The sequence below is a fragment of the Coloeus monedula genome (genome assembly GCF_965178545.1).
Source record: "Coloeus monedula genome assembly, chromosome: 3".
NCBI classification, from domain to species: domain Eukaryota; kingdom Metazoa; phylum Chordata; class Aves; order Passeriformes; family Corvidae; genus Coloeus; species Coloeus monedula.
Window position 1 is genome coordinate 55,997,987 of NC_138783.1, and position 22,596 is coordinate 56,020,582.

At 39.2% G+C, this 22,596-nt stretch overlaps 1 protein-coding gene across 1 annotated transcript in view; it reads right to left on the reverse strand.

The window, feature by feature from the left end:
- LRCH1 (leucine rich repeats and calponin homology domain containing 1) overlaps positions 1-19,555 on the reverse strand; it is a 118,020-nt gene extending 98,465 nt beyond the window's left edge. Inside the window, exon 1 of the mRNA XM_082277950.1 lies at positions 19,273-19,555. Coding sequence (XP_082134076.1) covers positions 19,273-19,522 — 250 coding nt within the window. The 5' untranslated portion in view covers positions 19,523-19,555. The remainder of the gene's footprint in view (positions 1-19,272) is intronic.
- Between the last annotated feature and the right edge of the window lie 3,041 nt (positions 19,556-22,596).

The following is a 22,596-nucleotide window of genomic DNA, read 5'->3' on the forward strand; positions in this document are numbered from 1 at the left end:
GAAACTCTAAACAGTTGTGTCTTTATGTGAATAGCTACCCTAGGGAACAGTCTTTAAGGAAATACATTCTCCTGGCTTAACCTGGCAGAAAAGGTACCAACCAAGGTATCTTACCCTACCAAGGCTTAGAGAGGCCTATACTTGATTAAGCATATATTCACACTCAGAAATCAAAGGATAGAAAGTCTCAGTGGTCTATAAATTAAATTTTCCGTGAAGTCTTACAAGCAGACATGAAGCACATACAACGGTCTCACCAAATGGGCATCTGGTAACCTTCATAAATTTTGACTCAACTAGCCATTGAAAAGTAAGGTTTCACTATACTAAAACATCAAGCATAAACCAATTTATTTATTCTGAAATTAAAAATAACATTTAGGTAAATATGGTTACACAATTACTCTTGCCATATGCTAGTAGCATGTAATATTGTAAATTACTGGTCAGAGAGATACTGGGACCGTGGTTTCCCACATAAGACTATTTATATTTACCTTGTTAACTTGAATTAGTTCATATTTATCTTACACACTTGAGGCAAGATGCTAGGTAGGGAATAACAGATCATCGTCCACACAAATAAGGTACATAAAACCAGCAAATTCTTTTCCCATACAGTCATAAATTAATAGATTCAATCAAAATTAAGAAACTTAAAGTGTGCAATGCAGTGTCCTTCTCTTAGGAGCTGATACTTAAAACTGGTTTTTTTTCAAGTTTCCCTTGCAAGTAACATAGGCCATTGAAAAAAAATGATGAAAAATGATGAAACTGATGAAATAAGGAAATTAATCACACATTCATTTTCAGAAACATAACTAAAAAAACACTCTGAATTACAGATCCACTTTCTTGCACTACTAAAAAGGAAAGCAATGTTCTTAGAGGATGTCCTTTTGAAGCTGTTGCACTTCAGATTTTGTTTTTCTGCAAAAATAGAAGGTGGGCTCAATCTTCTGTTTCCCTCATTTTTCCCTGATATCAGAGGGAGGCCAGACAGCATTTGCACCAAGACTCAACTCTTCTTTGAACAAACTGTTTCCATCACTGTAAAATGAGGTTAAAGCAAAAGAGGGGAGAAAAATATTTCCAGCAAGTCTCCTAAGACTCAGTATAGCCATTTTACTCTCATATACAGCACAGCTCTATTCATCCTACCATTCCAAGTTAGCTACTAAAACACTGTGCAAAACAATAGATTCATGCTACATAACTTACAAATTTTGCTACAAACTAGCAAACTGCATGAAAATGGTTAAAAGTGTAAAGGTAGCTCAGTGTTTACCTAGTAGTTTCATGAGACCAAAAGTCAAAGCCTCTTTAACTACAACAAAAAAAGCTGCAGTCTTAAAAATTACCTTTGACCACAGTAGAAATCCAGTGGAAAGTCCCTAAAAATTTTTTAGATGAAACAATCAGACAGTATTATATTTAACTGACTTTCTTCAGTTAATTTACTCCCAGGTACACCGACTAACATTTTAAATGAAAATTGAGGAACACAGAGCAATCACCCAAAGAAAATATGTACATGCTATTGAACTGTATAAGTACAGCATAGCACAATATAAGCTCAATTATTATACTCACTGTACTTCCTTTTTCTTTAAAACTTACAGCTTACTACATTTATGAGAACAATACAAGAGACAGTTACAGATTTAATCATACTCAAGTTCAAAACCATTCAATGCACCTAAGACAGTAAAACCATAACTCTATTTGCTACTATTCTGCCTAATAGTTACTCCTTGTTTCTTTACCTTCATCTATAAAGACTAACAGAAGCACAAAAACCCGAACAATAACCAACCAACCAAACAAGAAGGCATTCAGAGGGCTAACACTATTTAAACCTTATTTAGAAATTTGTCACTTCCCAATACACCTGCTGCCTGCTCCATTCCTCACCAACTTCTCCAGTTATAACATGAAAATTCTCACTAGTTGAAATCTACTATTCTGAAGGTTTATAGCCCTTGATGGTTCTTATGTGAATAAATAAAAAACCTCATCGATACTGTTAAATGCTGCATTGATGTTTTATGAGGAAGAAACATATTGGTAACCACATTACAAAATAGAAAGGTTAATTAATGGAAGAGAGTTTTGTGAGAGTAACATTTTAAGACATCATTTGATTAAATGTTACTGTTCTTCAAGAAAATATTGCACAAAAAAACTCAAAAAAACCAAACAACAAAACCCAACATAATGATAGCGACGCTGAATAGCACAGTCCTCAGTGTATTTCATTACACACTAATACATGGCTGAATCATGAAAGTAATCTCGTATCATCTTGCCACAGATGAGTTCTCCTGCAGATTTTCATCTGATTAAATACAGAAAACAGGTTCCTTTTAACAGCTACAGTTTCTGGTGATTTGTTAAAGAAACTAAAGAGAAGAAACCAAAGAGAAGAGACCTAAGAAAAACAGGTATTTGTCAAGTATCACAAATTCTATTTCTCCATCTGGGTGGCAGGAGAGACCTTTCACATTTTAAAACCATGTTTATTGAAGTAATATAGGAGACACACTGAATACAATGAAAATATATTGGCAGCTACATAAATATCAGAAATAATTTTCTAACACTCAGATATTGGAACATAAGAACAAATTCTCCTAATATTTTACTGTTTACATTCCTGCTGATGCAGATTCCCCAAGACAGTCAGAAAGAATGAAAACCAAGGCATAACATGCAAGACCATACACACTATCTAGTGAGTAAGAGTAACCCTCTTCCAACAGCTATAACTGCATTATAGTCACATTATTTACAGACTATTACAGTCACAGTGACACAGATAAACTCCTTCTGAACTAACTAAACTCAGATGCTGAGAGCAGGCTAAGTACAGCAGCACAACAGGAGACCTTGCCCAGAAAAGTCGGTTGAATAAGCAAGCCTGTGCTGAGGTTATGCCAATAAAAGAAGACAGGTAAGCTTCCTTATACTGCTATAACCTAGTCCGAAGTATCATTTGTTTTAGAACATTAGAACAAGGAAAGACCCACATACATCAGTCAGAAGGGATTTTGCCACTAACTTCACTCATGCCTACGTTTCGTGCTACCTGAATTTGCATACCAAATTTTCAAAACAAACAAACCCACCCACAACTTATTTTGCTTTGCTTGCATGTGCAGCTTTTTCTTTACCTATTAAATTCGCTATCTCAACCCACACTTTTAACCCTTCTGATTCATTTCTCAACTCCACTGTGGGGGAGTGAGTGAACAGCTGTGTGGAGCTTGGCTGCCTACTGGGCTTAACCCAGCACAAATAAGTAAAATTTACTGCCATCCAACTTCAAACAGTTTAGTAATTTTAAACACAGGCATTCCAGAGCTGCCATCAGAACTCAAAGGAAAAAAAAACACCACACACTATCTCAATACAAGCAAGTCTGTGTGTCTGAGTATTTTTACTGAGAATTCCCCTCTTGAGTGCTACAAGCTCCTCACGACCATCTTTCTGATGGAGAAACCCCAGTGTACACAGAATAGGATTTAAAACTAAGAAGACATCACATTCTCTTTAAAGCATTGTAAAAGCACTTCCAAAATGCATTAACCTAGGTCCTCTCTTCAGTATTTCCTTTAGAGACTAACAATGAGACTCTGCACTTGGTAATATAGATGCAAAATTTGTCAGAATTTATGCCAATACACAACTGGAGCAAAACTCTACAAGTAGGTCTGTGGATACATATGTCAGCAAACAAAAGGTGTCTGAATAGTGTATTTTGCACAGCTGCAAAGCAAGGTTATAAATCAAATCTAATCACCTTGGGTATTCTTTCACCACAAAAATCCTGGGAATTCATAACAGAAGGAATACCTGGGACTTCAAGATACTTGGGAATGCCTCAGCTAATTCAAGTATGCTTCAGCTAAGAAGAACAGATTGAACAGGTTTAGACTTGACCCAGCTTTGCAGTGGTGGTTGGACTAGACAACCTACAAGGGTCTCTTCATTAGCATCTTAGGTCCCTTCATAGTTATCCTGTGATCCTATAAAATTTAGATACAAAGTTAGAATAAAGTTTTCATTAACTGCATATTTTAACTGATACCTACTGTTTTGTTTACAAACAAATATTCTCTTAAAGAAGTTGTTTTTGTGAAGTTGTAATTAGATCCTAAGCAAAAGTTTTTAAAGGGACAACTCAAATGTCAGTGGAACCAAAATTATCACAAGTGAGAGAAAAACACATATAAGAGATCCAAAACAAGTGAACAACACAGCTTTGCCACACAAGAAAGGCAGTTGAAGGTTGTTTTAGATCACAAAATTACCTGGAACCTATACTACAATTATTCATAGTATTTTAAATTGTATAGGTAAAAATCCAAACCACCTACTATTCTATCTTTACTGCCTTAGATTTGATCACCTGGATATCTGTACCACCAATTCACCTTAATTAGTAAGATTTCTTAGAATGCAATTCCTTTTATGTCACTGATACTTCTAAAGCTGGTCTTTTTGTATCCATAGCACCAGTACATAAAAAATTCTGATGTCATCTGCATTCCACCAAGGGTGGAGGCAGACAAACACTTTCTCAAAATGAGTTCCCAAGAAATCCGCATTCATAAAACCAAAACATCCTGTTTCTATAAATGGAATTGTCAAGCAATCCATTCTAGTACAGATACTCAGGGAGGAATTCTTCATTATAGAGCAATTTTACCTGTATTTGATTTAAAACCTTCCTCAAGATTAACAGAACCTTCATTTTTATGTTCCTAATTCATATAGCAAAACACAAAAGGAGATGCAAGTGAAAAATTATTGCAAGGACAAAAGTTCACTTTGATATTTTTAAAAGGACATGGTCATAAACTAGGATTTGTACACTATTGAAACAAATCATATTCTACAACCTGATATGAATATACCATCTACTAGAAGAGCTTTTTTTATTTGCTCACACCAGAACATTAGTCATTTTGATGTGGCTGTAGAGCGTTAATCCAACATCTACTCAGAGAAACTGAACAATACGCTCAAGGAAGTCATTAAGGTCTCATAGATGAAATTGGTTTTATTTCTTGACAACCCAACATCAGTCAGGATTTTCAATACTTTCCTCTCTAGAATACAAAGCTATTGCTGATAAAATCTGCAAGTGATTGATGGTAATGGTGTAAGTAACAGCAAGGCCAAGTTATAGATACATGGGGACCTGGAGCACACAGATAGGCACAGTCAAGGTCATATTTAACTCTGTCACACAAAAACTTGAAAATACAACATGGAAGAATGCAATCATAGAACCACAGCCTTGTGATAGCATAAGCTTGGAACAATGACAAGCATGAGCTCCCACCAAGTCTAAGATGCAAATTACTAAAATGAAAGTTGGGTGCATTAACAGTGACTATTGATAAATAAACTGAACACACATTACCCCAGGGAAGGTATTTACAAAGCAACTCACAAATTGCCATGTCCAGCTGTCAATAATGAAGTAAAAGACAATAAAACTGTTAAAGCACCCAAAAACCTGGAAGGTTTCACGAAATTGCAAGATTTGGGATCTGAAATCATATCTCAAAGCAGAACACCAAAGGTTCATCTGTTTAGGACTGTCTCACAAGCCCTTGCAACGTAAGATAGTAGCAGCCTCAACTCTGTCCCCCTCTCCTCAGATAGTGGTTTCCTCTCCAAGAACAGGCACAGCAGGTAAAATCATGTGCCAGCTCATCAACACCACAACTCCAAGCCTATCCTAGTAGTTTAAATCCACCATCATCACCATTTAGGTTTGTCACCCTATTTATATGGGCAGTAGCTTTCAGCAGGAATCTAGATGGACAACTGCAGTGGCATCCTTAATCACTGTAACTGGAATTATCCCTCATTAATCAAATATCTTAGTTTATTAAATACAAAGGTAAAAAATAATGTATAAACAACTGCAGAAGAGTAAATGTCTACTACAGTGGGTTAGCTGATCTAGTGAAGAAAAAAGAATAAATGCCCAGAAGTTGAAGCTAAAATACAAAATAACTGTGTCATCTCTTTTATTTGCTTCCAAAGGAAATACATAATCAATCATACTATTATCACTAGCATACTTTAAAATTGAGACAGTACATATGAGCCATAAATTTCTGATCTCGATACACAGACTCAGCCAAAGAAATTGATGGCCAGCATTAGGCAGAGGGACAAACTGTATCAACATAAAAGTCTCTTTTATTAAGACAAATCAATTACTTCAACATGCTTCAACAAGTACAGTCCACAAGCATCAGAATGTAAACAGCAGCACAAAGTAAGGTGAGACACCTGGTAAAGAACAACAGGACTGACTAAATATTCTTTGAGTATTACAGAAATTCCTCTAAAAGCAAGCAGTTTCTGTTAATAAAGGAAAAAACCCTGGCAGTTTACTACCCTCTACCATTTTCTTTTTTGCAAAACTTCTTCCCAATGATTTATTTACACCGTTCCACAGGAAAAATAAAGTTGTTATGCTCACATAACCTTAGTTAATAACCATAATAATTACTAATAAAGTAACATATTTCTCTCTATGTCATGTTTGTTCATGCATATTGATTGGGTTATCTTCAGGCTATCACTATTTCATGCACCAAGGAAGGGTTTTAGAAACATATGAATAAAGTGGAGCATAAAGTGGAGCAGGTGAAATATTTTTTTATATATAATACACTCAATATATTTAACACACACAATGGCATAATGTAAATGCACTAAGACCATGCACAAGCAATACCTACTTTTTTCTGAGCTGAATCAATTACAAGCAGAAGAATACCTCCGGACTGTAAATATTTTTATTTTTATGATGAGAACATTGAAAAACAAGATGGTTTTGTTAGAGATAAGGAAGAAAAAATTTAGACATACACTAACAAATACTGTTAACCAAGAATGTGATTTATCTTCAATAAGTACCTTCTCAAAAATAACTTTTAAAAATAGCAAACATTCTATAAAACTATTTGGCTAGAAGATACAAGCAAGAAATGTAACCAGCATGTATTACATAGTCATCAAAACACAAAACAAAAGATTCTGTTTTACAGGGACATCTGTATTTAGGAAAACTGGCAAGGTTTCTGCTTAGTCCAGTAAGCAAAATTCAAGCTTTCTGCAGACTGAGAGCAGGTATTCTACAATAGCTGATCTGGATTTATTCTTTTCCAAAAATTGTTTAGAACATGAGGATTTGTATTTTAGAAACTGTAATTTTGGAGGTAGATAGTTCTCCGAGATGCTCGTGCTTCACTACCCCTATACCAATACCATAACTTATTTCTTCATTTTAGAGCCTTAGCACCAATAAAAAAGTGTGATAACTGTCTTTAAAGAGCCACTAGACTGGCTGGTGTAGACTAGCCACTTCACTAGACTGATCATCTCAAATTTGTGTGATCACAAATTTGATTAGAACTCATTTTATTTTGGCCAAAATTCCAGATTACTGTGTTAACAAAGCCTTACACTGCAAAGTTAGAACACAAAACCCCAATACTGATTTCTTGGATGATTTTAAAATGAGGGTTCTAGGGATATTCACAAGCTATGTCTAGAAAAACTTTTAATTCTCATGCAGAATTTGTCCATGTTGACATTACCAAAAAAAAAAAAATTTTTTTTTATGAATTCTGTTCCTGAACATTTTACTTTCTTGCAGCACCATGCATTATTCCTTTTTAGTCCAATACAAAAAAATGGGGAAAAAGCTAAAAGATTTGTGAGGTGCATAGAGGGAAACAACCTCCAGCCTTTTTTGCAAGTTTTCAGACCTTTTATTGGTTGTAAGATTTTTCAGATTTAACTAGCCTGTTCACTGTTCTCCTGACTATTTCAAACTCCTGGTTTGAAACTCCATCCAAACTATTTAGAAATAATTCTGAAACTTACATTTATAATAAGCACACACTCACATCTAGTAACTGGTACATTTGTTTCTTGTGGGAGGGCAATGTTAGGGTTGGGGTGGCTTTCTTCCCTTTTAAAGGTAAACCCTGCAACACTGGATAGAAACATAAGGAAACTTCACAGACTCATTCTATTGCTTACATGTACAGTTTCAACTGCAGTGCCTGTGTTTCACTGTTCCCACAGCAGTATCATGATTTATTTCTTCGTTTTAGAGCCTTTCCCTGTAGAGGCTAAACCTTACACTGTCTCTTACTTCCCTTTAACAAGTACTTGTAGAAAAGCCTCTTTTTCTTCAGGCTACCACTGCTTCATAGACAAACATGGCTCAAATTTTTCTGATAAACTGGATGCTAGAGGGATCACAGAGCCACATCTCCCACAGCTTAACATTTAAGTGCATAACTAAAACGCTTCAGTGAGACTACCAATTACTGCAGTTATGCTACTACTGCACAGAACTGCTCAACACCAAACGGAGCTATGAGATTCCAGAAGCCATTTTTAGCCCAGGGCACTAGGCCAAAAATAACCTTTTCAGTTCTCTAGGAAGCCAAATGTACAAAGATAGGAAAACTGGCAGAAGTACAGCACTTCTTGCCAAAATACTGATTTTTTTTTTTTTTTATTGTGTAGAGTTACTACTATTTCATATTACTGATTCTTAACTGATTGCAAATCTATAGTGATATGCTTTTAGAGACTATTTCTGAGTTGTACCTGTGTGTCTGTGCCAGATGCTACTATAAAGTGAGTTTCTGCATTGTCTTGATACATTTAAAACCACTCCCAGGACCTTAATGGATGCTTTAAGTCTTTACTCCTATGCCAACATCTTCCAGAACAAAACTAATTCAAATGCCTCAACATGCATACTTCAAGATATCATACATTGACATCTAAAAAAAACCAAAAAACCCAAAACAAAACAACAACAACAACAAAAAAACAAAAACAACAAAAAAAAAACCCAAAAAAAAAAAAAACCAAACGCAAACCTCTCCCCCCCCCCCAAAAAAAAATACCAAAGAACCAAAGTTGGATTCCTTTCACAGTTTTGTCTTTGATCTATTCTGAGATCTGGATTAAGCCATTCAGAATTCCTCCTGCTCAGTTTTTCCAATCTATACAACCAGGGATAACCTGCATCATTACAGAACAATGAAATAACTCACTGAGCAAAGTTCGCTCAGTAATTTTTTAATGGAAACATAGAACAAGATCTATGGTAGGAACAACTAAAGTAGAAATCTTAAAGTCATTATATTAATGACTTAAAGACTTAAGCTCTTAAACGCATTACAGTAACAATCAATATAATTACATAAAAGGCTTTCAAATTACAAGAAATTCAAAAGATTACTTTCTCTACCCTTAGAAGTTCCTGACTGGTTGGCTGAATGTCAAAGTTACGCACCGCACACTTCAGCAGCGCGGTAATAGCTGCAGTACCATGATACAAAAGTGTCTCATGGTCTACACCATGATAGTGTCTGTCTTATCTCTAAATTCCCTTACAAGAATGTTAGCAAATTGAAGTTACTGGTTATTTTTAATTAATTCATATTTTTTTTCAAATCATAAGATCCACACCACTTGCATGAAAGATTTTTTGTGGAGAGTCTGCCAGATTATCTTCATTCTTTATGGTGAATTTGAGACAGCACACAGGAAAAAAAAAAAAAGAGAGAGCAGTTCTAAAGATGGAAAAGAAACTTTCCATTTTAATGAAAAACAATTTTAGACTCTGCAGCCTCTTTTGTCCCCCCCAAATAAAATCTCAGAAAAATAACATACAAAACTGCGCATTACCAAATTAACATAATCATTTCCCATCCAATTTGAAAAGTTCAGCTAGTGAATGGAAACATCCATTATAACACAGCTACAATTCAGTAAATCAGTCTTAATTTCTGCATACTGTGACTAAGAAACTACATCGTCATGATGCTGTACAGAAACTAGAAGGAGCTGGTACTGATGGGTCTCAAGACAAAGTACGGAAACATTTGAAATGGATGGCACAAGGATATTCTTGGTACATCTTCCTTCAAACACACTAGTAAGCAGGGGGAAATAAAATACCATGTCTAGCAAACCTTGTAAGTGACAGGACATGTGTGAGGAAAAAACCAAGTCAGTAACACAAGGCAATCTGAATGGCTGCTAAGTGGAACACAAGCAAGGAGTAGGCATTCAGCCAGACTGGAATTCAGACCTTGGAAAGGGGATCACAGGCAAAACTTACTGAGCAGGGAAACGACACTGTACAAAGTGGAGTGCAAAAGGACAGTTTTCTTGAACCAGGATGAACTCAAAAAACAACAACAAAACAAGCAAATAAGAAGCCCTAGCAACACAACATAAAATGAGCATGGGAAACCCTGGGCTAAGTTGTTCCCCTTGATCAATCACAGCTGTATTTAGTAACCAGGGCATCCTTGTCCTGCTCCAACTGCTGAGAAAGCTTCTTTCAGCTTTCACCAGACACCCATTCCAGAAATCTTCGTAACTGTCTGCATTTTTTAATTATATAACATGTGAATGACACTATGTTCTTCTTCCTCCCCCACTGAATAGACAGACAGCTTTGTTGTTAGTACACTTGCCCTGCCTTAAAAAGACTGAATTGCATGAATTCAGCTAAGCCTCACAATTCTCAAAATACAGTAATATAACAGCAGCAACGGTACAACCTGTCCATAATCCAATAATCCCTACTTCTCCAGTCATTAAATTTTTAAATGGTTAAAAGTTCAAACAGTAAAAAAAGTCATTTTAATAATAAAAGCTTTGCTTACCATGACAACAATTTCACTATCTTTAAAATCTGTTCTTACTATACATAAACTACTGCACTTGCATTTCTGGTATCCTGCCTTATCTCTGTAAAGGTTATCCAAGGGTGTATTTTGCTCTACTTCTTTCCTTGGCTTAACCTCTGATTCAATTTTCTTTTCCTACCCCATTTCTTACCCATTTTACAAAACTTCTCCATCAGTTTCAGTGATTATGAACCTGTTTCTTTCTGTTCACCAAACGACAGATCCAACTTCTTACTCATGCTTTTCTCTTCACAGTTAAATGTGGAGGGCTTTTTCCCCCATTTATTTTTCATTTTTACTTTTTGCCTGTCTAACGTAATGCTACAAAGAACAGGTGTCACTGAAAATAGCACAAAGATGCAGACTTTAGATGCTAAAAAAACTTTGCATCTGTATACACACGATAAATTAAAGTGAAATTGTCATTTGCAGTCCCTTTGCTACTTTTGAGACATAATGCTTTAGAATATAAGTCAGTATTATTGTAGCATTCTAATACTCTTAACAGTATAAAGAAATCAAGTCACATGCTATGTTTAAATATACTTCCAAGATGTACTTTGCTGAATTTTATTTAATTCAAAAAATTATTTGCCTTAAATCCTCCACACAGATATTAGTGCCAGCTGCTCCAGCAATGTCACCTCCTACCAGAAACAAGTATTTGTCAGGCTGTAATAGTAGAAAGCACATAGTTTATATAATTAAAACAAAAACCTAGAAATTAAATCGGTTACTAATCTAATATTTTAAAGCACCACGGTCCTGAAAGGAAATAAAAATATTACAATTACCACACTTCACACCAAGGAATAAAATCACCCAGCTACAGAAAATAAACATAAAAACCTTATCCATTCAGCAGCACAGGTCACTGCTAACATGGTGTTCAGCTGTTTTGCCCTTGTTCTGCTTCTCATAAAGACCAAGAATTCTATTCTGATATTCAAAACCTCCAGCTACTTCCAGTAATTTCTCTAACTATTCCTGGAAGAACTACCTCACATAATCATCATGAAATTATCAGTTAGCTTTTAACTAAATTCACACAAGCACAGCTGAACATGAAACACTTCATGTAGCTTCAAAAGCAAGTGCGAACCTCAGGCTCCAAATTAAGTGCAAAACTAACCCCCACTTGGCTCTGCCAAGATTGTCTCACAAGTTTTGACTTTGTTTTTTCCTTTAAGAATATTCCTCCTACAGACTCGGATAGGAGGACAAAAGACTGTTATTGTTATTTCTATTTTTAAATGGTTAGGAGGTTTACAGGCATTAGGGTGTTCTGCACCATACAAGGAAAAAAGAATAAAAAGCTGGCCAGCAAGACACACTTTGAGAAAGATGCTGGGGAGAAAGCGTCAGAATTTCATAAACGAACTCCCCCCACAAAGACACATCTATGTGCAAACTTAGAAGAAAGGAATTATTCCTCCAGAAGCTTAACTCCTCAGTACCATTCCAAAGAACTACTCTGATATGTGTATAGTACCTTGCACAACATGGTCAGCAGAGAACAGTCAGAAGTCAGGAAACATAACACCCATTTCCAGTTTTGACAGTGATCCACTCGCTGAACAGAGGGATAACATTTCTGCCTCTTTCAGTTTTACACATCAGAGAATAATAAATGGGTACACTTTCCATAATTCTGGTCTCAACAGAACAAGTTTAGGATATCTCTGGTTTAAGAAGTACCATTTCAATTATTTAAATCATATTGATTTTAACTGTGAATTAACAATCTAACCAGCTTGGCAATGTTCACAAACCTAGGAAATGCTTACTAACAGTCAGAAAGAACACAGCAGGCAGAATGATGAGCAGTCAGCCTATGGCCTGGAGAAGTTACTCATCCTTCCTAGAATGGTTATTCTAATGCACAAAACACCAGTCTCTCCATCTTGGCTGATCTTGTAACTCTGCAAGCAGCAAAATCACTGTGTTTTCCTTCTGCAAGCAAATGGATGCTAGGCTTCCCAAACTTAAATTCAACAGTTAATGTTTATAGCATGAATTTGAAACTATTATTTGTAGCGTAAAGTCTATAAATGTCATGTATCTTGGAGCCAAACAATTTTCTCCATGTTTATCTAATTCTCTATTCACACAATTCTAACCATTATTCACCTAAGTGGCATTTTTCCTCAGTTTTACAGATTTCAGAGAATTATCACAAACCATTACACTCATCTCTCTTCTTTGACTTCATATCTTTACATTCAATAGTTCATAAATTTTCCCTCTCTATGACACTTCTGCCTTTAATATTATCTTCTTTTTATCTATTTTCTTGTTCAAACATACATTGCATTGGCATTTGCTGCTTTCCTCTTCCAAGCCACAGCTCTATTGGACAAATAACCATTCTACTTTGTCATAGCTGATTCTGCCCCAGCCTCTTCCTCTAACAAAAGTATTCAGCGTTTTCAAAACTCTATGTATAGTTACTGTGTTAAGATTCATACAATCTCTCCTGTTTAAGACATGTCTAAATCAAGATGTCTTTTTTGCTGAAGACAAAAAAGGGAACGACTAAAAGGAGGTTCAAAAATAACGTAGGGATATTTCTACCTTCCACCTTCTGGTGATCACAGGTGAGCAGACCTTCAAAACTGCTCATCTAGAAGCATTTGAAAGGAAACCTGTAGTACCTTGACTACCGTAACAGCAGTTCTGGAGCTCTGAGTCAGTCTTTTCCAAGTAGATTGGCCAAGGATGCACAAAGTGACAAGATTTCTACAAAAGCATTGAGCTTTTATTCATTTACATGCACAGCATGTCCAAACATGGCAATTCTAGGCAGAATCGTTTAAAAAACTACCATCCTAAACGAGATGTTTGCTTTGGGGGGAAAAGGTTCAATCCACAGAAGAGCCTACTCCTGCTGAAATTGAGAGGTTTCATCCTTCCTCCCATCCCACATTTTGTAGGCTGTCATCTCTCCTACCTCTTAGCCCATGCACTAGTTTTGAAGCCTCTCTACAAAGCAAGTCAAAAAGAAAAAACAAATACAAGGGAAAAACACATACACAGTCAGTGGTAGAAAGCCATTAATCTGCTCAAGCCGCATTCCGAAACAGTAACCAGGCAATTGTGTACTCCTAATTTGTTCCATGCAACAAAGACACTCTGAGCCAATTCACTTTATATTGTGCTGAGGAGAATCTAACAGCACCTGCAAAGTCACTCGCTACATTTCTATGGGGGCATAAATCTCCAGACAAAAGACGTAAATTTCAAAAGCACCTCTTACAGCAAGAGAACTAAGTGACTCTTTTCAATAGAAGTCAATAGCGTGGATGTTTATAAGATCCATAAGCAAGGATATCGCCAGGCTTCAGGAAGAAAAAAGGGCAAAGAGGGTTTAAATGGTATTCTGCAGTTATAAGTTGCTACACACATCAATGTTTCTAAAAGAACTCCTTTCATTTGATAAAGCTCTTTCCCAAAGCATTGCTTATGAGTAAAAAACAGAAGCTAGAATATGTTGGCACAGAGATGTCCAGACAGACCACATGATCAGGTGGTGTCAGAAACTGTTAAACGCATAATAATGTTACATATACTGCTGGATACATAATAAAGAATACAAAATTGATTTAGCTACATTTTTTAGCCTTACGAATTACATCTTCCGAGTTTTGGCTGCAGGGTAATATTTAATTCATTTGTGATAATAAGCAAACGTATTTATTCTCTCTCCCCGTCCTAATACACTTAAGATATTATTTACGTAAAAAACAGTAAGTAAGGTTAGAAATCTTCAAATAAACACAAGAAGGCTGTAGGAAGGGACTGACTTTTGAACATGAAAAAGAAACAGAGTTCTAGTCTTTTTTTTTAGCTTTAAAAAGACATTATTTACTGATATGAGTTTAGATTAAATAAGCAAAATGAAAGGCTCTCAGCCTCATCTAAAAAACCCCGTAATTTAATCAAAACGTTAATTCAAAATGATGGATTATTCAAAGTAATTATCAGACAATTCTTAAAAGGACAGGGGCATATCAAGTATCTTTTTCTCTAGTGGCCAAATAACAATCACATTCTAAACATGAGTCCATTTGGTGGTCATATTTGATATATCAAAGTGTGCTGCAGCACAAACAAACCAGTCTGTATGTGTGACATCCTGCCCAGTACAACCTGCACTTAGAACAGGTGGAACCAACTGCACATCTACTGCTGTAATTAGGAGAACTCTCAGAAGTGAAGGAAGAATTACATTAATAAAGCAGGTGGAGAAAATAAGTGAGAATAGATTATGGCAATCTAATGTACATAGAATCATGGAATGGTCTAGGTTGGATGGAACCTTTAAATGCCATCTGGTTCAACTCCTCTGCAAGGAGCACCAACATCTTTGAGTAGATAAAATTGGTCTGAGCCCCATCCACATCATAACTAATTAAAAAAAAAAGGGGGGGGGGAAACAAGAAATATTACTGTTGCTGTTGTTATTAGCAAAGAGGAATGAAAGGAACACATTTCACCTGAACCAGAATCAACACTCACAGTGATACTGTGATTTTTCAACCATCTTGAAAACAAATCCCCAGTTATACAGCTGAAACAACTATTTCAAAGATGCTGCCAGGCAAAGGTGTCTTCAACACAGCACTGTCCGGCAAGCACAGTCCACTTCAAAGAATTTGTAAAAACAGCAGGTAGGAGCTCTTTTGTAATGAGAGAATTCAGTTGCACAAAAAATAAAATCATATTCCTTCCAAAATTTCATACTGTCCAAACTGGCAATCAAATATTTCAATTTGTAATTATTTTCTAATAATCTAGTACATAATTTAAAGAATTTATTTTCTTCTCTGCCAGGTCACTACCAGGAGCAGCAAGTAATCCCTCCTCATGTGCCTAAGTCACCTAATAGAAATGGATGAAGCAGGTATTCACCAGAAAAGGTGCTGAGGATCTGCCTTCAGAAACGCAATCAAAGCCTACACAAAGAAGTTGAAGTCATACAGTAGGCAGCCATGGTTACATCTTCGGGGCCTTTTCTTTCTCTTTTATAAAGTAACATGCTTCCAGCATTCCCAGTGGTTTGGAGGAATATAATTGCATGCTATTACTTAAGAACTATGTGATTACCGTGCCACTGCCTTCTGCATAACCCAGCCTGTAATAAAAGTGATAAGAATAGCATTTATTATTTTTGAAATGGTTTTTGCATTGCATCCACACTGATGTAGTTTAAAATGTCTGACTAAACTCATGACACTTTACAAGGAGGTTTTACTTTCTTCTAACAGTACTGAATGCCATGAAAACTCCATTCTGTGTGTAGAGATACTGCCTGAAAGTTCCATCTGACCAGGTCACTCAGCACTTGAGCAGAACTCTCAAAGACTGAGGAAGAAATGTTCTATCATCTTTCTATAAGCAAGATGTATTTAATGGAAAGAAAAGTCACAGAAGAAAAAGCATAAGAAGCCCTAGCAACAGAAAGTAACAAGTACACTTCAGCCTCTGTAGTTCTTACAGAATGTAACTGCAGTAAGAATTAGAAAAATCCAACTATCCCATCCCAGCTGTTAAAGGCAAACAAGTCACGTCCCTTTCGTAAGTGCATCAATTGCTATATAAAATCTGACTTCTAACTTCAGGAAAAAAATAAATGCATGAACAGAGAACTTACAATTGAACACTTTTTTTCTTCCTCAGACCTACAAAAAGCACTCAGAACCTATCTAGAAAACGAGCTTGATAATGTTTTATTTGAGAGTAGCTGTAGACCATCTGAATCAAAAAAATATTTTCAGTCTCTAGTACTAAAACACTGTCAAGATGCAGACATGGTTTCAGTTTTTTGGAAATTCCCTGCTCCTCAGACGTCTAAACTCCACTCCCCTCACTAGTCTTCTCTACATCAAAGAGTATCTTCATTTTCCGTGAAACTGGCAATCCCCTCCCCCCTTCTACCACCCAAAAAACCAGTGAAAGGCTACCCCTACCCCAAAATCCAAAGTTTCAGGGCTTCAGAGACATGTCAGCACATCAGATCCAAAACTATAAGTCACTCATTTCAAGGATATATTCCAAGTAGTACAAGAAAGTTCTGTACTATGCGCATTTATGGAGAGGAAGCAGGAGAGAAAATTCCCATCAAGAGTTTGCCCCAAGAGCTTCAGAAATCTGGCCTTAAGCCAAGCATCTCTTCTGTTTATGTATTTTAGTTATGTAATGTAACAAGTGAAAAGAAACATGGATTTTTTTGGAAACACATCAACACAACGACTTAACTCTCAAGGCAGTTCCCATTAAACAGTTACAACAAGCTGTTACAAACAAAACCATAAAGCAACCATAGATTAACACAGTGTTTTTCTAAAAAGGGGCAATGATAAAAGGGCTGCTGTTGTCACAAGATCAAGACATGGGTTGATCTACACTGCTGTTTATATCAAACAAAAAGAGAATGAAAACACAATTCTACGTTCAATTTCATATTGAATGTTTTCCATGTAAACTCTGAGAAAAGCACCATAATGCTTGAAGATAAAGACTACTTTTTTCCTAGAAAAATCAGTAGAACAAGCAAGCATGTAACAAGCAGGTGCTACTTATACATACTACACACAGCTCATGCCTGTACAGCACATACTTACACAATACACAAATACTAACATGCAATCTCTGCCAATCGAACCACTTTCTCCCCAGTGTACAATCTCCTCAGTATATAATTTGGTTTTCCAACAGTTTGGTTCGATATTAGGTCAAACTAAACAAGCTAAATTTCTGGATTTCCATACTATTTATCTGGTATTGCGGCATGTCTGCTAGACTTCAATTTTAAAAAAGAAATGAGATAAAAAATGCTTTGCTTGGGATGACAAGCTGAAAGTCATTCTTCTAACCACATACAGTTCCCCTACCATGCCTATCCCTTTCACATCTGCTACTGAGCCAGCTGATGGTTAGTATGGTAATTCATGCTATCCATTCATGGTAGTTTCATTCATCAAGCTTCCTTCATAATTTTTTTTATTGATATGATGATATAGGTGCTCACACAGACCAATGTGAAATCCACTCAGCAACACCATCAAGTAACAAAGCTAAACAACAATAACACATGACACCTACCACACATCTGAGGCATTAACTCTGGGATAGAGACAATAAGCAGCCAGCATGTGTCTCCACATACAGGAAGGCATAAATGCCCTCATGAGCAGCAGAAGCTGAGGATTTAAATTCATGTTATCACATGTCTGCATGCAGGTATAGCACCTGCTGTTTTGTGGGACAAGAACAAGTGACTACATGTCTCCTGCTCTGCTGCTACAACACAACTATCTCCAGCAGGCAAATGGGGACACAAGGGCATGTGGAGGACGTACACTGAAGACCTTGACAATACACTAATACACTCTTTTAAGGCGGGTTTACACTGTCCTACCGAGTGACAGCATGTAAAGAAGGGATTAGGTTCCATCACCTGGGATAATAGGACCAGGAAAACTGGTATGACCCTTTGAGGTGGGTCTGCCTCCCTAGGTGAGAAATAAGTGTGCCTTTTTCATGTTGGAAGAAAGGTGTGAGGGCAAGTTAACACATACTGAATACATCTCCCCTCACCACTCCTGCCTGCAGGGTTGTCAGGCCTGTCACCTCTGCAGATTTATGTAATGATGGTGTCCCCCACTGTAAAGTACATACAGTGCCTGTGAAGATGGGGATTTCTCTCCACATTTGCCCTGGAAGATAGCATTGCACAGAGCTGGCACTTGTGGCTACATGACTGTAAGGACACTAGGGGGGATGTCAAGCCCAGCGCTGAACAAGTGGCATTTGTGAAAGGTAGCATGCTCCCTGGGGCAGCTGCACAGCAAACGCCTTCCTATGGACATGCCTCCACTTATGGCGTGCAGATAGATAACATGTTCAGAGGCACATGAGTATCTCAATGTGGTTAAATACGGACTTGCATCCCCTCCGTGCCAGATGGGTTCACCCACGAGCAGCAGGACAGAAGCAGCAGGTATCCACCCTGGCACTGTGTGTGCAAGCCTCCCGCGGCTGAATCAAAGGTGGGCTGACTGCCACCGCAAACCTCAGCAGTCAGGGAAGGGTGGCACAGAGACGCACATTCCCCAGAGGGAGAAGAGGACAGGTGCGAGCAAGAATTCCCCACACATTCCCCCAGTGTGCCACGGGAGAGGCAGCTCTGCCTCACCAAACGCCGAGCGGGGGGGATGGAGGGGAGCGTGCACAGATCCAGCCATATGGAAGCAAACACCTACCTCATGCACCAAGGCGGGGGGAATAAAGAAAGCACAGGGTCCACGGAGAGATGGGGGTGGGTTCAGCTTCCATGGGAGGACGGGCCCGAGGGAAGGCGAACGAAAGGGTGGGGAGTGGGTGTTCGCCTCGCAGGGAGGTTGGGGGACACAAATGTGCCTGAGGGAGCGGGGAGGGGGTCCCGGGCGGTTTAACAAACCCACGTTCCCCGCTCCCCGGCCGCCCCCGGCCGCTCGCCCGGGCTCACCTGCCCGCACCGTGTCCGAGAGGTCGTGGCTGAGGGCGGCGGCGCTGCGCGGGAACTCCTTCAGCTTCCTGCCGCTCAGGTTGAGCCCCCCGGAGTGCGCCGCCTCCTCCAGCGCCCGCTCCAGACCGCGGTTCAGCGGCGCCTGCAGACCCAGCGCCCCGCTGCCGCCGCCGCCGCCGCCGCCCACCCCGCCCGCCGCCGCCAGAGCAGCGGAGGGGAAGGGCTGCGACTCGCCTCCCAGCGTCGCCATCTTTCCGTCGCCGCTGGGGGTACCCGAGAGGGCCGCCGGACCTGCCTCCCTCCCGTCTTCTCTCCCTCCTTCCTCCTCCTCCTCCCGCTCGCGGCGGCGGCGGCGCGGGCAGGGGGCGGAGGCGCGTGGCCCGGGCGAGGCGCGCCCACTGCGCATGCTCCGCCCCTCCCGGCACCCCTCCCCGCCGCGGCACCACCTAGCGGCGGCGCGCTGCTCCCGGCGCTGGAAGTGCCAGTGGGAAGGCGGGGAGGGGGCGGCTCTCCATTGTTTTCTTGCCACAGCATTCCCTTGTAAAGCCAGCTCGGGTGGCCTGCCCGCCGCCTGCTTGGGCCCCTTCTGCCGGCGCCCGGCCGAGCTGTGCCCCAGCAGGGCTCAGGGGCTGGTTGGGTGGCGGCGGGGCGGTGTGGGCCTGCAGGTGTGCCGGCAGCGGCGAATGCGGGCTCGGCTTTCCTCACTGGGACGTCAGAAGCTGCAGCGGCTGTTGCCACCGAGCGAGGCCCTGGGGAGTATCTGCCCTGCAGAAGGGCTTTCTGTGCCGTGCTTCTCCCGCAGGGACTGGCTCACACCTGTCTGTGGCTCCTGGGCACAGCCTGCCCAAGAGACACCCTCGAAGGTGTGATTTGTAGTGACAAACCAAGCACAGGGGCCACCATCCGTTCAGTTTCCGGTGGGATAACCTTTCCGAGTGGTAGGCAGTGCTGGGTTTGGTTTATTTTCCTCTTCCTCTCTGCAGCTTGGCAAAGCTGAGCCCAGGAGATGGAGAGGAGCGAGGCCGAGCGTTCCCACAGGGTTTACAGAGTTCAAAGCTAAAACAGGACTTTTACGTCATCACCCCTGACCTGTGCTTTACAGACCATTGCATTTCACTCAGTTACCCTGAGTTGTGATCAATGGTTAACACTAAACCAAAGCCTTCCCAGCTCCAGGAAGTTCAAGCGCTGAGTGCTACAGGGACAAGGAAGACCTAACTGCCACAAGGAAATAACTCCAATTTTCTGAAGAACAGGAGAGATCACAGCGAGTTTAGCAGTCACAACCAGAAAGAGCACTGGGGAAAAAGGTGCTAAAAAAACTGCAGGAAGGGTTTTAGAGGTGGATTTTTTTCATATAAAAATATCATAGCGTCCATTAAAAACTAGTTCTTTATAATCAAGATGCAATCTCATTATCAGCATGTTTCATTTAAGTTTTATATGCATTGTATCACTGCAAAAGTGTCAGCAAGCAGCATAGCAGTGTTTTTAAAGAGATGCCTTACTTTAAGGAAAGAGCTGTAAGGTAGATGGGTAGGTCTTACTGTAAGTACATTTATACTACACCTAAAATACAAGCCCTGAGTTTAATCTCCAGCGCAAATTCCCCTCATACCTACTACTGCCAGTTCATGTTTGATGCAGAGATATTAGTTTTTGGCATGGCTAATTCAGTGTACTACCAGTTCAAGAAAATTTTGGATCCACCAGAGAGTAATTCTTGACAGCATTCCTTGGAACAGCCCCTAGCCAAAGTTAACCAACAGTTACCACAACATTTGTGCCCAGGTATCACATTACTTTCGACAAAGCTTGTTGGTGGGTTATTAAGATTCTATTCCCCACAAATTTCCACTAGTCACAGTATGTTTTGGTTTTGTTAAAATGCTTTATTCCAGCTTGCATGCGATCTTTGCATTGCTGCTGAAAAACATAAAGAAACAGATAAATAGCTACATCTTCTCAGCAATTTAAAGAAAAGTGTTGATAAACAGTAAGTAATAAAAACGTTATTCAATTCAAGTTGAATAAACTGCAACTAAGAAGGACTAACTGCTAGGCTCCCCCTATATTTTTAAATGCAATTTCTTAAATGCAAGTTTAATGAACTAAGTACTGTATTCTTATACACTTAGAGAAATCTGAAATACTCTACGTTTTATAACTCAGTAAATGACTTTGCATGGAAGATTTCCTGTGTATTAAATTACCCAACATTGTGGAATTTAATTTGAAAATTTTAAATCTAGAACTAAACATTCAAGCAGCATAGATTAAACATTTCTCTTCCAGCATCAGGTCCTTAGAGGCAGGAAGGAGGCCTGTCTTCTGGTGAGGATTGGGAAGTTTTCTCACCAGTGAAACACCATATCCCTTCCTCTTGCATTTCTGGTAAGACAAAATTATTTCTAATGCTGATTTTGATTAAATAAAAAAAAAAGATGGTTTTATTTTTCTCTTTATTGACCTCACACCATATCACTAATCCTGGGAATTGATTCACAGCATCTTGCTGGAGGGAGATTAGCAGCAATACCTTTCTCAGCCTTATTTGAAGGACAACTTGTCCTCCTTTGCAGGAGGTACCCAAAGCCCAGAGGAGCCACCAGGTTACCCTGCTTACAGGCAGTCACCGTGTGCCCACCTTGGCTGCCCTGTTGGGCTCACATGAAGGGCTTGTGGCTGGCAAAGGCAGACAAGTCAGCACTGTCTTCCCTCTTAGGACATCTAGGATTACAGAAAGGGTGAGGCTATGCAGGCACTGGGTCTAGCAGGGGTTAAAGATGTAGGTTTTACTTTACAGCAGTGCAAGGGCACACACCAATAATCAGGGATCAAGTCTGATTTAAACTGCTTTTTGATCTGAGCAGCTGAGGTGCAATGCAGGCATGACCTGTGCTTATCAGATACTGAGCTGAAACTTCTGGAACAATGAAAACTGCCCATGTTACCAAGGTTGTGGAAAGAAACAAAAACTTGCATAACACTGAGGCTGTACATTGCCTTCACTTTCTCTCCTCTGCCTGAGCACTGTGCCAGATCTAACTCCATTCCTATAGATACAAAGGATTAGAAACTGGAAGCACTACAGAAAACAAAAAGTTCAGTCACACCAGCACCAGTTTCCTATCTATGCAGATGCATATAGAAGGTCATGCTCCATATATTGACTTTGGTCTGATCACTAAGTGGGCACATCCTGGCACAGCAGCTAAACTAAGCTAGTGGCAAGCTGTCACTGCAAGCAGCTCTTCCATTCCAGCCTCCATCACTTCCTATGTGACAGTATTTGCACTTGTTTGAATCTTCAATAAGATTAAC